Here is a 14,427-nt window from a genome sequence, read left to right on the forward strand (position 1 = left end):
TACGCCCTACAATATGCTTCTGCTCTGTATGCACTTCTACTTTTACTTGAGCTGCAAAGCTCCCTGCTAAAGGATCTAGTCAGTATTTGAGACCACAAGATTTCACTTTAAATTTACTACAACCTAATCTTTTTATGAGCAGATTTTTTGGAGGCAGCAAATTCTCAAATTAACAGGTTAAATCATTCAAAGGTGCCTTTAACTTCATTAACGTATATGTGAAACAGTGTGTAGTTTGTTTTCTAAAGAGACTCTCTCTTGCTGTATCATGAGCACTGGATGCCTGCCTCCAAAATGGTACCAATTAATTACTTCAATCACACAGAAATTCTATAGTTACCTTAGGTCTGAAGCCCTTCCCAGTCTAGAGGTTGTCAACAGTCAACAAAGGTCAAAGGCAAACTGATATAAATTTAGCAACAGGGTATGCCTTTAAAGTCACTGTGATATATAGGATGGGATAATATAACCTCCATATGTTATCCTACTTATTCCACTCAGAGCCACAGGAGGTTGAGCCTGTCAAACCACCATGTGAAATTTGGTATATGTAGTTAAAATATCTTAGCAAACCTACTCAGTATATAAGTATCTGCAAAACACTGGTGAATATAATCTGAAACCCTCTAAAATCTGGCCTCTGTCTATGGCAGTATTTCTTTTTGACAGATGACAGAAAACCCTGCTGTGACTTCATTTATTTATTGGTGTGGGGCAAGAACTGTAGGGACTGCTCTGGAGGTGATGATTGGAAAAAAGTAGTTTTCCTGCGCTATCCTGTAGTTTGTGGTACCCATAAATTCGGCCAGAGTGAGAGCTCTTTGTCTTTTTTAAAATTCTACTGATGACGCATGCACGTTCGAACGTCTGAGCGTCAGAACTGCGCAGCAATTACGCTTTTAACTCGTGAAATTATTTTCCTCCTATTGTTTCACAAAAATTCACCAATTTTTTTCTTCTCCTAATATATGTATTTAATTTGTAATGTTGTCTTAGATAGGGAGAAAATTACGGACTCTACGTACCTTTTACAGAAGAACTACAACTCCCATGAGCACCGGCAGTAAGGAAGAGCGCATTCTCAGATTCAGACGTGTTCAGCTGGAACCGGAGTTTGTGTGGAGGTAGAAAGACCTCCTCTAAAACACAAACCGCTGTTTGTTTGCAAATATGCACCGGTCAGAAACCGGTCTTATATGACACATTTCTCGCCGAGGTTTTTATTCACTAGTAAAGCATCATGGGGACGGTTTTTGCCATTGTACTTGTGTTTGTTGGATGCTGTAGCAATGTGGTGTCTCTGGAGCTGCTTGTAAGGTCAGTGGCAAACTTAAGACTGGTATGGACTCATGTCGACTTCACTGCATAAAAGTTGTTGCTTATTTTTGTTGTGACGTCCCTCTGCTGCAGCATTTAGTATTGTATCCAAGTACAAAGTGTAGTTACTGTGGCATGTTGTCAGAGGCGAAGATTTGCATTCATTAAGTAGCTTTTCATGGTTTGGTGCTTGTGCAGCATAAGGAAGTCTTCTTCTTAAGTGACTATGTGAAAGTTAGAGATTAGCCTCCATGTGCCATACAATACAAACAAAGAGATTCTCCTCCCAATTTTTTGTTTGAAAACATTTCCCTGATAAAATTAAACTGGATAGAATTTAGAGTTTAAAACCTATCACAAAGGTAATGTGATCCCAAAATGCTCAGTACACACAGACAAAGATAGATATAGAAGTATGAGTACACAGTATATGTATGCATACATTAGTTGATCAACAGCTGGTAAATGTTTTAAAAGAAAAATGCCAGAAAATCTTTTGTTCCTTCTTCTCCAAAGTTAGAATCTGCTTTTTCTCTATAGTCACCAAGAAAATGTACCCAACCGTAACTCTGTCTAGATATATCTCCTTCCACCTGTGCACATTACAAACAAACTTCAAACTTAAAATCTTCTTCTACTGAGATTGCAACGTTTGTGTTCATCTGCTGAGTTTAGTTGGCAGCAGTAGAAAGTATCCACAAGCTGGAATAAAATTTGTTAGTTATTCTAAAAATAAATACTTAAATAAAAACACTTTTAAAATCAAGATATTTTCCTCTATATGACATATATCTTCTTAATTCTTCTTAAATACCACAGTAATGTAATTACAACAAGAGTAGACAATAAGTAAACATGGACATATTGCAAGTTGTCAGCTGTTATTTTCTTTCCTTTCTTTAGAGAGTTCCCGGGATGTGGCAACATCGTCACCTTCGCTCAGTTTGCCTTCATCGCATTAGAAGGCTTCATCTTTGAAACAAACTTTGGGAGGAAGAAACCAGCGATCCCTGTCAGGTAATAACAAAAAAAAAACCCTAACTTATTGAAGGAGCTGAAATGTTTTTTGCTGCAGGAAAGATGAACAGACACTAAAACAAATCTCATTTTTTCCAGTAACTATGTGATCATGGTGACGATGTTCTTCACAGTCAGTGTGATCAACAATTACGCTCTCAACTTTAACATCGCAATGCCGCTGCACATGATCTTCAGATCAGTACGAACTTCTGCTCTTTTTACCTTCACTTTTAAATGTTCACCATCACCTGCACTTCTCTGTGTTTGACCTGCTGCTCGTTTCTTCGCAGGGATCACTAATCGCTAACATGATCCTGGGAATAATCATCCTGAAGAAAAGGTAGAACAAAACCTCGGTCTAACATCTTACCCCAGAGCTTTGTACACCTACATGCAGATTTATTGCAGTAATTTATGCCCCACATTCTCTCTCTGCAGGTATTCAACCAGTAAATATCTGTCGATAGCTTTAGTTTCAGCTGGTATCTTCATCTGCACCATCATGTCTGCCAAACAAGTGGTGAGTCTTCTCAAGAGTGAGTCACATTTTGCACACATTGTTGCTGGCTGTAATGCGATAACCAGCAACAACTCAAGACAGTTTTCTCTCTGAATATAAATAACCTTGACCTCAACCTGTAATATGTTTTATGCACATAGGCTTTTTGTGACTTGTTGTTTTGTTTCTGCAGAATGTGGCCAATGAGGGATCAGAAGAGGAGGGATTTTATGCCTTCTTACACTGGCTTGTAGGTGAGTTTTGGGTCCCAGAAAGGATATTTCATGTGGACTAGAGCCACAACTAAAGACTGTCAGTATCTACTGAAGTACTGATGTGTTTTGTTGTTGTAGTTTTTGATTAACAAGCTAATCGTTCAGTCAATAAATTCCTAGAAAATTTAATCTCTTACTGGAGGTTTTTTGTTTGTTTGTTTTAACTAATTGTCCAACACGCAAAGATATTCAATTTACAGTGATATAAAAGAGAGAAGAATCAACAGACATGCACATCTGAGAAGCTGGAACCAGTGATTGTTTGTTTTTTTTTTGTTTTTTTGCTTGATAATAAATCAGAATTATTGTCAGTTAATTTTCTGTCGATTGACTGATCCAACCAGTTGGTTCTGCTCTTAATTACATGTTTTAATGGTCTAATTCACACCTGACTGAGGGACAAGTTGAAAATTAGGCCTTTTTTGGCTAACACCGGCACATGTACAGTGATGTTGATTTATGTGCATTGTCCCTGAAAAAATAAAAATAAATAGATCTTTGTCTGTAATAGACACTGATAGATTTAATACCAATGATCAGCAGTGTTTTTTGGTTCATTTCTGTTCTTTTAGGTATCGCCATGTTGACCTTTGCTCTGCTGATGTCAGCGAGGATGGGTATTTTCCAGGAGACGCTGTACAAACAGTATGGGAAACACTCCAAAGAGGCTCTCTTCTATAATGTGAGTCTGACTCTGACTCACACAAAACAGTCAGGGAATTTAAAGCTTCATTTGAGCTTCTGTCTTGGGAATGACTCATTGCTCAAACAGCTATTAATGGTTCTTGTTTGTTTTTCAGTGAACTGTTTAATTAAATGTTTTACATTCCTCTAATGCAAGTCGATTAATTCAGATAACTCCTTCTTTTCTTTCTCAGCACTGCCTGCCTCTGCCAGGCTTCCTGCTTCTCTCCACTAACATCTACAACCACTGTGTTTACTTCAGTCAGAGCAGTGAGTTCTGTCGATTCACTCAAAAAACATTGTGGGTGGAAAGTTTGTGTGTGTGTGACCTAGTGTCTTTGAATACTGATGTAAATAAATCTTCTCTTTGCAGCTCCTACAGTTGTTCCTGTGGTTGGATTGACCATACCAATAATGTGGCTTTACCTGCTGATCAACGTCATCACACAGTATCCTGCCATATTTATGTGTCTACAGTAACACTTACTGCTCTGTTCTCAACTTTCACAAAGGTTAAGATAAGATAATCCTTTATTAGTCCCACAGTGGGGAAATTTACAACGAGATGATTAAGAGAAAAAAAGCTGAGTCTGGTAGAGTTAGTGTTGTTTTTGGTTAAACAAAATCATCGTATTCTTCAACTGAAAGATCAGTCTCTGTCAGAATCCTATCTATAAAGTTGTCAGGCACTTATAGTAATGATCTGAGTCTGTCAGTGCCAAAAACAAGGACTATAGTGGACGTACTTTCACATGGACAGTTGCTTCTTGGATTACACTGTTCACAGCTGTTCACAGAACATGACACAGGTCAAAAAAAGCTTAAGAATCAGCAAAAACTTACACAAGCACCAGCATAACAACATGTGAACAAATTAACAAACCTGTAAAGATAACACTAACAGAGTAATAATGATGGCTGTCAAGTGTTTTTGTCTATCTTCTCAGTCTTGTTTCAGACTTTAACCAGTTACCTCAGGTACGTGTGCATTCGTGGTGTTTTCATCCTGACCACAGAGTGCGCCTCGCTGACCGTCACCCTGGTGGTGACACTGAGAAAGTTCCTCAGCCTCATCTTCTCCATCATTTACTTCCAAAACCCCTTCACTGCCTGGCACTGGGTGGGCACGGCCGTGGTCTTCATAGGCACTCTGCTGTACACGGAGGTGTGGAGCAGTGTTCAGACGGCTCTGCGTGGACCAGACGTCAAGGACAAGAAAGCAGAGTGACGAGGAAGAAGAAGAAGAAGAAGGGACTGGAAAAAAACAGCCACTGTGTTGGAGTCAGAGCTTGTTTTTGGTCGACGATCCTGCAGTAGTTTTTATAAAGTTACATTCATTTTGTTCTCATACTTCAGCACACATCATTGGCTATAGTGCAGTAAATGCCTCACACACAAACACATACAACAGGTTAAAGGATGATTCTGGTTATTATCTATATTTTTATCTCTGCCTACAAATCACATGAAAAGACCAGAACCAACAGTGTGTTTGTTCAAGCCCCATTAAAGCTGCTATAATCAACATTTTTACATGAACAATGGATCACATGATGACTTGTTGCTCAAGTAGTGATGAAACTACGGAGGATAATCCCCTAAGTGTGCAGTTTCTCTCAGCTCTATGGAGCATTTTAGCATCATTTCACTCATGGTTTTTACAGTAAAACAACTTTACATCTGTTTTTGATTCTCACTACTCTCATCAGCGGCGTTTTCGGCCGTGGTAGGCAGCTGAGAAAAACCCACTGTGCACAACCTGCACCAAACAGCAGCTGAAGAGTCAGATATTTCCCTCAGGGGTTAGCAGAGACCAAAAACTGAGCTACAAGAAACTGAATATTGGATATAAATGCATTGTATGGCCAGAAATGACTTCAAATCAATGATAATGTTGTTCTCTGATTGCTGGATGTGTGCAACAGTTTTTCACCATTTCAACATAGAAGGTGATGATATGTCTAGAAGTGCTGTGATTAAGCAACTATCTGACAATCAACAGTTATTTTTATTATCGATTAATCATATTTTTTAAAGGAAAAATCCAGAAATTTTGGTGGATTCAGGTTCTCAAATGGGAGAATTTGCTGCTTTTTTGGTTTTATATTTTATTAAATGGACCATTTGGGGGTTTTGATTGTCTTTTTGGACAAAAGAAAACATTTGGTGACATGACCTTTGACTGTTCTGAGAAGATCAATCAATAATGAAAATGATCAGTTGCGGCCTTAGATATGTCAGTGTTGTGTTTACGGTTTGTTTCCACTGCCCCTAAGTGACCAAAAACAAACAAAAAAATTTCAGTTATTGTAACTAATAACTGGTCACAAATATATATAATTGGATTTTTTTTAAAGCTGTGCAGTTTTTAGCAGACATCCTTTAAACTGTTTTAATTGAAGTTTTTAGACAGTGAAGGTTTATGGCACAGAGAAATAAACTATATCAGGTCATTGTTGATGCTTTTGGTCTTTTCATGGGATTTTTTAACAATAAAAATGCAGATTATCACCAGATTTCTCCTTTAACATTAGTACCTCTTTAGCATTCATAGATGCCAAATCATGGTGCAACTATTTTCATCTGTGATGTTGTTTGAATATTTATTTGATGAAAGTAAAAGCTAACTTACTCCATATTTACATTCATTAGTAGGTTTACACTGAACACAATAATGTGATGCTGAGAGGACTAAATACATTATTATTGAGATGCAGACTGTTAGAATCATAGAGGAATAATTTATGGAGTTCATGTAGCTGCTGTATTTTATTTTTCATGTGTCTTTGTCATATTGTCTCAGGTGAACTGGACCAGTACTTGTCAACATTTAGAAACACGCACAGTAAATAAATCTTCACACTCCCTGCCTTCTGACATTAATATGACAACATGGCTGCAAATAGTGATTATTTAATTTCAACAGATGCAGACTTCAATAATGTATCATAACAAGAGTGTATATTTAAAAAGACCTATGGATTTTTTTTCCTACCTAGTTTTTTATTGGGACACAATGTTCTCTTATATTTGCTGCCTCGAAGACCCAGTGGACCAATCAGGAGACGTGTTGTTCAGCTTCGTCCAATAGCAGCTGTTGTTGTTAACACTCAGCGGTGGGAAGGGCAGGTTGTAGCAGCTGTGTGGAGTTTATTTCTCTGAGCGCAGATCCACGTTGTGGATTAAATATTTTGAGGAACCGCAGACAGTCCTGACAGTGAGAGTGCAGCTGCGGGAGTGGATGGGGGGAAACAGCCTGAGTCACTTCTCCCATGAGGATGGTGAAGGCGGTGGAGTTACTTTTGTGAAGGGCATTCGGGTGAGTGAAAGCTCAGGGAAACTTTGCATGGATTTAAACTGAGAGGAAATATTCAAACTGAAGGTTTAATATGCACACAGTTTCCTCACAGCTGCATCCGTAGAGAAGTTGTCGCTGCAGAGTTGCATCGCTGTTAATATTTCTTTTATTAAAATTCCCTAATTCTGGGATAATTGTGAACCACAACTAATGAACTCGGCTTTTTGTTTGTATGAAGTGCACCAAGTCAGTGACCTCACGACACTGACTCCTCTGGTGTGGGTGTTAAATATAGGAGACAAACATGGTTGGTTGTCACATGGAGCATTTAGTAGGAAGAAACATACGTTCTTTACAATTCAAGACTTTCTTTAGCGTTTCCAGGGAATAAAAAAATAAAAAAATAAATAAAGTCTGGACACATTCAGTGGCTAATATGAGGGGAAATTATAAAAAGAAGGAACATTTTCTTTTATTAATCTTCATTTGTGAAATTCAAAAGAAGCTCTGTCAATAATTTTAACCATTAAATAAAATAAGTCAGAGCCAAAATAACTTTCCTACAAATATGTGCTTCATTTTTACACTTCAAAAGTCATTTTCATGGATGAGTTTGTTTTTTTTTTAAGTTCAACTGGTGAATAATAATAAAACCTATGAATGATTTTAGAGTGTGTACATTTGCCCACACACACATCCTCTTATATGTTTGTATATGTGACAAATAAAACTGCAGTTTCAGCAGTTTAGTTTTTTGTCTAAATCTTTTAAGAGAGCAAAAAGAACAGATTTAGAAATGCTTTAAATCTCTTTAGCAATTATCAAGAGTAAAAAGAAATGCTGATGAGTCCAGCAGGCAGCGCTCACAGTGAATATTTCTCTTGTTTTCTGCAGCTGTCGGACAGAGTCATCAGCCGGATGAAACAGTCATCACAGAAAGTCTGTCCTCCACTCTCACAGAATGGAGCTCCTCCTTCACGCTTACCTGAAACACAAGCACCCACTCCAGTCCCCGCCCCCTCTGTTGAACACCTGATACCTCTCCTGATGCCTCCCCCTGATCCCTTCACCCCACCTCTACCTCCTCCTCCTCCTCAGGAAGCTCCATCTACGCCTCCATCAGTGGAACCTCCTCCTGTAAAACTCGCTGCCCCTCCTCCTGTAAAGTTTCACTCTCTTCCTCCGAGCTCTGTCGAGCCTGAAGCACCTCCTCCACCACCACCACCTCCTCCTGCAGTAGAGCCAGTAGTTCTACCTCCTCCTGAGCCCTTCAACCCACCTCACACGGAGCCAAAAACTCCATCTACACCACCTGTTGTAGAGCAAGTCGCCAAACCTTTTGTCCTTCCTCCACCTGTGGAGTCATCCCCAGCAGCTGCAGCTCCATCTGAACCTTTAGCTTCATCTCCTCCACCTGTGAAACCAGCACCTCCACCTGCTGAACCTGCTGCTCCAGCTCCAGCTGTTGAACTTATACCAGTTGAGCCAGTAATCCCACCCTGTCCTGTTGATTCAGCTCCAGTTGAAGCTGTAGTTTTACCGCCTCAAGTGGAGCCTGTAGTCCCACCTGCTCCAGCTGAAGAAGTGCCTCCAGCTGTGGCTCCAGCTGTTGATTCATCACCTCCATGTGAACTGGTTCCACCTCCACTTCCACCTCCTCCAGAGCCAGTGGCAGCCCCCGCTTCCTGCTCCAGAGCTCACTTTCAATGAGCCCCACCCACCTTGTCACTGTGTGGAGCTGGCCATCATACCCACTGACGCACCTGTGAGTGAACCCCTCGCAGAGCCACTAGTGCCACCTCAACCTGATCCAGCTCCATCTGAGCCAGCTCCACCTGAGCCAGCTCCACCTGAGCCAGCTCCAGCTCCTGAGGAGTCCACTCCCACCATGTCTCTGTCCCCTGTTGTTGAGGATGAAGTGCCTGCTGTCGCCGCAGTGCCTCCACCTGCAGCAGGTAAGTCAGATCCACCTAAACGCCTATTTGTGTGTCACATTTCTGGTAGTTGTCAGAGTGGTCGAGCACACGTGGAGGCGAATCGAGGTCTATCAGAGCTCACTGAGACACGCTTGATTAATAAGGACTTATTGAAACACAGAAGATCAAGTATTCAGGAACTGAGTGGAGGAATATGAATAATAAAATAATGATGAATCTAGAAGCACAGATGGTCTACTGTACATTTCAGTTGTCTGATTACAAAATCTGTCATAAAAAAAGATGTAATATTTATGTATATATCATGTGATGTTATCCCTGAGAAAAATAGATTGTGGAAGTTCTGCCACAACTTGATACTGTTCAGAGACAAATAATAATATTCACACTGATTCCAACAGATTCCTTCATGTCTGTTGATTGATGTCTGTCCTGAAAACAGCTTGTTAGCACATTTACCACTGGTGTGGTGCAGTAGATTGTGGTGAATTGTGGGAAACACTTAGGCCCTGTTCACACCTGACATTAACATGTGTATCATGTGACCACATGTGGTCAGATCTCAAATAAACACAAATGTCATTTCTGCAAAGACCAAGTATGTTTAACCGATGTGAGGCTTTTTTTTTTTTCACAAATTTCATGTGTTCACAAACAGCTGCACCCGTTTCTCCTGAAGTGGTGGAGGAAGAGCTGAGGCAGAAGATCAAAGAGGAGATGCAGAGAAGTCTGGAAGAGGAGATCAACCAGAAGAGGCAGGAGCTGCAGCGACAGTAAGGACAGACAAGTTTTAAAATGATTAGTGATTAGAATAAATATGTGGAAGAATAGTCCAAACTAAAAGTAAAGAGTAGAGAGAAATATTAGAGAAAACAACCTCATCACAGGACCCATTTAGTAGCTGTTCTGGAAATTTTTATCATATCACATAATCTTAATTAGATAAAGTTAAGGGAGAGAAATTGCAATATACAACAAAGAAAGTCCATCTTACAATGTTAACATAGAAATTTAAAGTAATGTTCTTAAGAAATGCTCTAAAATGTGATGTGTGTGTCCATATGTGAAGGCTGGAGGAGATGAGGGCTCAGGCTCAGGCAGAGGCCAAGGCAGCAGCTCAGGCTCAGGTGGAGGAGCAGGTGAAGAAGATGCTGGAGTCTGAGAAGGCGGTGTACTTGGAGAACCTGACAGACTCCATCATGAAGGAGCGAATGAAGACGGAGGATGAGAAGCTGATGGTGCAGCTTTATGTAAGCAGAGAGAGATAAGTGTGACCTTTTATGTTCAGCACTGTGCAAAATGTTTTAGTCACTAAAAGTGAAGTGAGGGCGATTAGTTCCAAGTTCCAAGCATGTGGAGAGCTTGCCTCAGCTCTTCTGTGGATGTAGTCTGTTTCTGTCTCTTCATGTAATCCCAGACTAACTCCACGATGTTGAGATCAGGGCCCTGATACTTGTTCTTCTTGTCTGTGGAGATCGTTCTTTAAGTTTCTGACTGTGTATCTGGAGTTGTTGCTGGATGAATTTGGGACGCCTCCCTAATAGATAAGAGTCCAAACATCTTCCTAAAACTTCTGCACAGTGCTGTATGTGTCAGGATCTCTTGTTAATATGACAGCCTTTCTTCATCTTACTGTGCCTCTTTCTCTTTCTTGCCCCGTTGTCATGTGTCAGTGGATGGAGCTGAAGGTAAGACGGGAGAGAATTCCTACATGCATGACTTTAATCTTTCACTTTCACTCTGCTCTAACGAGTGGTTTTCTGCTCTTGATGCCTTCAGATACAGAGACAGTTCCTGTGGAAATTGGGTATCACAGGTCCACAAAATATCATTTTTTATTTTAATGTAAGCTCTATTTAATCAGATAAATCCCACTGAGGTTAGCAACCTTTTTTTGGAGGGAGACCTGGCTAAGATGGCAGCATTAGAAGTTTCAGACAGGACAGTATAACATCAGGCACACAAAAAAACATCACTAAAAATCAGGTGACAATGTATTAAGCTCAAAGAACAGAGAAAGATACAAAACAATTGTTGATATGAAGAAAGTTAGAATGACATAAGACAGAGAATATTGATAAAGAAATCATTTACTGTAGAGTTTAGGAGAGCCTTGAACTGTAACAGTATTTGCATGAATATACTGGTGTTAGAAGTTGTGCTGATGTTATTCTAATTATTTTGGACTCACACAGGCTCATCAACTGGAGCAGAGAGAGCAAGAGTTAAAGAAACGAGGCACTCTCTACAAGGAACACATTGCAAAACTTGAAACAAAGGTAAGTTAACCTTCTGATACTTTTCCCCAAATTTATTTTAAGCTGCATGAATCAATTTTAACCACTAAGGGGCACTACGACTCAGATATATCTGCGTCACACATACACACTACTGGATTATGAAGTTGTTCTGGCAGTTCAGCAAAAAGTAGAGGGATATTATCTACTTTGACTTTTAACAGAAACAAAGGAGAATAAGTTGTGTTGCTGTTTGTGTAACTCACCTCAATATATTATAAATGATAATATAATATAAATGACAACACCTGTCAGGGACAGCAACTGTAAGACATGCACAAATTTGCATATAGACATTTCCTGTACAGCCATATTGTTCTTACTTCAACTCTGCGTGTGTATTTATTTATTTTTTTTAAGCTTTGTGTGTGTGTGTGTGTGTGTGTGTGTGTGTGTGTGTGCGTGTGCGTGTGCGTGTGTGTGTGTGCGTGTGTGTGTTTTTTTATTCTCTGTGTACCATGGCAAAGAAACTTCTCCATCACCCTGAAAGCTTTTCTGACTCTGATTCAGCAGTGATATTTTATCTTGATGGTAATGACGTGGTGTTTCTTCCTCTCTGACAGTGCACAGAGTTTTACAAAGTGACTGCTGAGAGCTTCCAGAAAGGCAAAGAGGAGACACACAACCGTTTTGCGTAAGTCATGTAGTCATTTATGTAAATACTGTATCTATAAAATTGACTTTGAGGTCAGTGTTGTACAAGCATTTTTGTAACTTGTGTGTTGTGGTTAGTGAGGTGACAGAGTGTGCTGGTACGTCGAACAAGGACAAAGACTCGAGACAGAGAGATAAGACTAGTTTGAATGTTTCGCTACCAAACCAGCACGCTGTTTGATATTTGCATGTCTGTCATGTTTGTGTGCTCCCTCAGGCGTTTCAATATCCAGCCAGTGTGTGGAGACCTGCAGAGTCAGATTTTAAAATGCTACAAGGAGAACACAGGAAAGACTCTGTCCTGCTCGAGCATCGCCTCAGCCTACATGCAGTGTGTGGACAACGCCAAGAAAGTAAGACTTCCGACCTCTCCCACTGTTAAATTTTACTACTTTACTCATTTCTATGTATGATTAATTCTAACTTAATTTCTCTTCTCTCCATTTACAGAATAAGTTGAGCACTGGAGGTTAACATGGATCACAGGAGACGTGCCGTATACCCTCAGACTGACATTTCTGATGCAGGCCAGTAACCTGGTCTGGTACCAGTGTCACAAACACACACAGTTTAGCTTTAAGTAACACTTCATGTCTATGACATCTCTGGTTCTTGGGATCACCTTAAAACAAATTGTGCCAACACCACAGCAACAAAAACAGGAAGAGCTTAATCCCTTGTTAATGAGGCAAAACATCAAAAAGGGAGCATGAGATTGAAGTTTGTCACAGATGGTTTTTGTTTTGACAGAAGTAAGCTATTTGTGAGAGATATATACAGAATGAGAGTCTGGTTAATTAATATATATGTGTGCCTTGAAGTTATGAAAGCTAATCATGAGGTTGCAGATGCATGAAAGAACAGTTTAATGAGCAGAGTGTGAAGTAACAAAGCCTTGCCCTTGTTAAAGGTTATTGTACTGTACATATATTATTTCAGGGAGTTGTCACTTTCAGTGTATCTTCCTCAACATCTGATGTATGCAAAAAAAAAAAAAAAATCAGTGGGTGTCAATAAATAGTTTTGTTCAATCACATCAATGACTTTCTTATTTCACAGGTTGTCATCCTCTGGTGAATTTAGATTGAATAATGGAATCCACAGTTTGGTCCCTTTAGGTATATTTTGATGCTATTACTTTTGTACAAGTACAGTTTTTACTATAGGAGTTTTACTTAAGTATTTCTACATTATTGAAAAAAAAGAACTGTAATTGTGGCATATGCAAAAGTTCAGGCCACCCTACGATGTCAATTACCTTCTTCATCTTGTCAGCTTCATTAAATTTTCCAGTTCAGTTTGTGGCAAAGTGAAGGCTCACCACTTCAATACACATTACATTTTAGTTTTGAAAATGGTCAGGAGGAAAGACAAAAATATTTCTGCGAAGTAACACACACAGTGACTGGATCTGTACATTGTTGACGCAAAGACAATTTCTGTAACATTCTATGGAAACCAACCATAGCTGATCTTGTGCCTTCCTGCTCCGAATTTTGATTAAAAAAAAAAAAAAAAACCCACTGCACCATTTTAGGTACACTATGTCCTGCTTCTTCTGAAGAGGAAGTGAGTGTTTGCATGTATGTGTGGTTGTGCGTGCTTGTAGACATATAGAAAGAGAGGTGTACAGGGGAAATCTCCCAATTTCTGTAATTTACATATGAGATTGAATTAAATAAATACTGTGCCTGCTCTTTGTATAGGTTGAGAAAGGTCTACAGTCATGAAAATGTCAGAATAAACAGAGTAGTATGGTTGTCAAGCTAAAAACAAGGCCAGTTCTGTTTTGGAGGTAAAGTTGCATGCACATGTCATAACTACAAGTTTTAACCATCTTGTTTTCAGTATTTTTGTATTGAGTTGACTAGATCTGTAGCTTTGAACTCACATTACTTGTATTTAATTTGGTCAAAGCTTATATTTTACAAATCAAATTTATTTTAAACCACTCTAGTGCATATCCACACATCATCCACTCACTGCAGATGCAAGGCCAGGAAAGTAAAACAGAAGTGAAGCTGTTGTCCGCAGACCGAACCTGATGTCTGAGTTCTTTCATTAGCCGCAGAGGAAACTGTGGCCAAGTCAGCAGTGTTTATCTGTGGCTTTTTGTGTTTATGCACAACAGTGGTGTGTGTTAAACGTGATGTAATTGCATTAAAGTGCACACATGACTTTTGAAAATAGCACTAGTTCACATGTATTTGTGTTTTTGTGTTGGTCTTTAATCTGTTTTCAAAATCTAAAAGTCCAAACATCCACTGCAAAACAGGCAAACATGGAAAAATGGTCCTTTGTCTGTCTGTTTTCCCAGCTCCTCAGGAAATACAGTATTTGTTGGTTGTTACAAGTTGTAGCCAAGGCTACTGGGTATTCAGTTGTTGAATTGATCCTTGTCTTCCTGACATGTGGCCAGAAACATGACCAAGTAAATGCTATAATT

General features: G+C 39.5%; 2 protein-coding genes across 2 annotated transcripts; both read left to right on the forward strand.

The window, feature by feature from the left end:
- The first annotated feature begins 935 nt into the window (after positions 1-935).
- Positions 936-6,306, forward strand: slc35b4 (solute carrier family 35 member B4). The gene is made up of 10 exons (XM_018684529.2): positions 936-1,317; positions 2,221-2,334; positions 2,434-2,536; positions 2,628-2,677; positions 2,776-2,857; positions 3,030-3,090; positions 3,684-3,793; positions 3,990-4,065; positions 4,169-4,244; positions 4,774-6,306. Exons 1-10 carry the CDS (start codon positions 1,241-1,243, stop codon positions 5,021-5,023), a joined length of 999 nt encoding a protein of 332 aa, XP_018540045.1. The 5' UTR covers positions 936-1,240; the 3' UTR covers positions 5,024-6,306.
- Positions 6,307-6,778: 472 nt separating this feature from the next.
- LOC108888520 (uncharacterized) lies at positions 6,779-13,017 on the forward strand. Its single transcript, XM_018684531.2, is given in 10 exon segments — positions 6,779-7,114; positions 7,988-8,689; positions 8,691-9,048; positions 9,689-9,803; positions 10,100-10,280; positions 10,704-10,718; positions 11,226-11,309; positions 11,891-11,961; positions 12,199-12,334; positions 12,432-13,017. Coding segments are annotated over 10 exon segments (1,764 nt in total). The 5' UTR covers positions 6,779-7,036; the 3' UTR covers positions 12,456-13,017.
- The last annotated feature ends 1,410 nt before the right edge of the window (positions 13,018-14,427 follow it).

The sequence above is a fragment of the Lates calcarifer genome, linkage group LG10 (genome assembly GCF_001640805.2).
Source record: "Lates calcarifer isolate ASB-BC8 linkage group LG10, TLL_Latcal_v3, whole genome shotgun sequence".
In the NCBI taxonomy this organism is placed as follows: Eukaryota; Metazoa; Chordata; class Actinopteri; family Centropomidae; genus Lates; species Lates calcarifer.

Coding starts and splice junctions, on each gene's coding strand:
- slc35b4 (XM_018684529.2), top strand. CDS start 1,241: ATGGGGACGGTTTTTGCCATTGTACTTGTGTTTGTTGGATGCTGTAGC. Junction 1,318..2,220: donor TCTCTGGAGCTGCTTGTAAG/GTCAGTGGCAAA, acceptor TCCTTTCTTTAG/AGAGTTCCCGGGATGTGGCA. Junction 2,678..2,775: donor ATAATCATCCTGAAGAAAAG/GTAGAACAAAAC, acceptor CTCTCTCTGCAG/GTATTCAACCAGTAAATATC.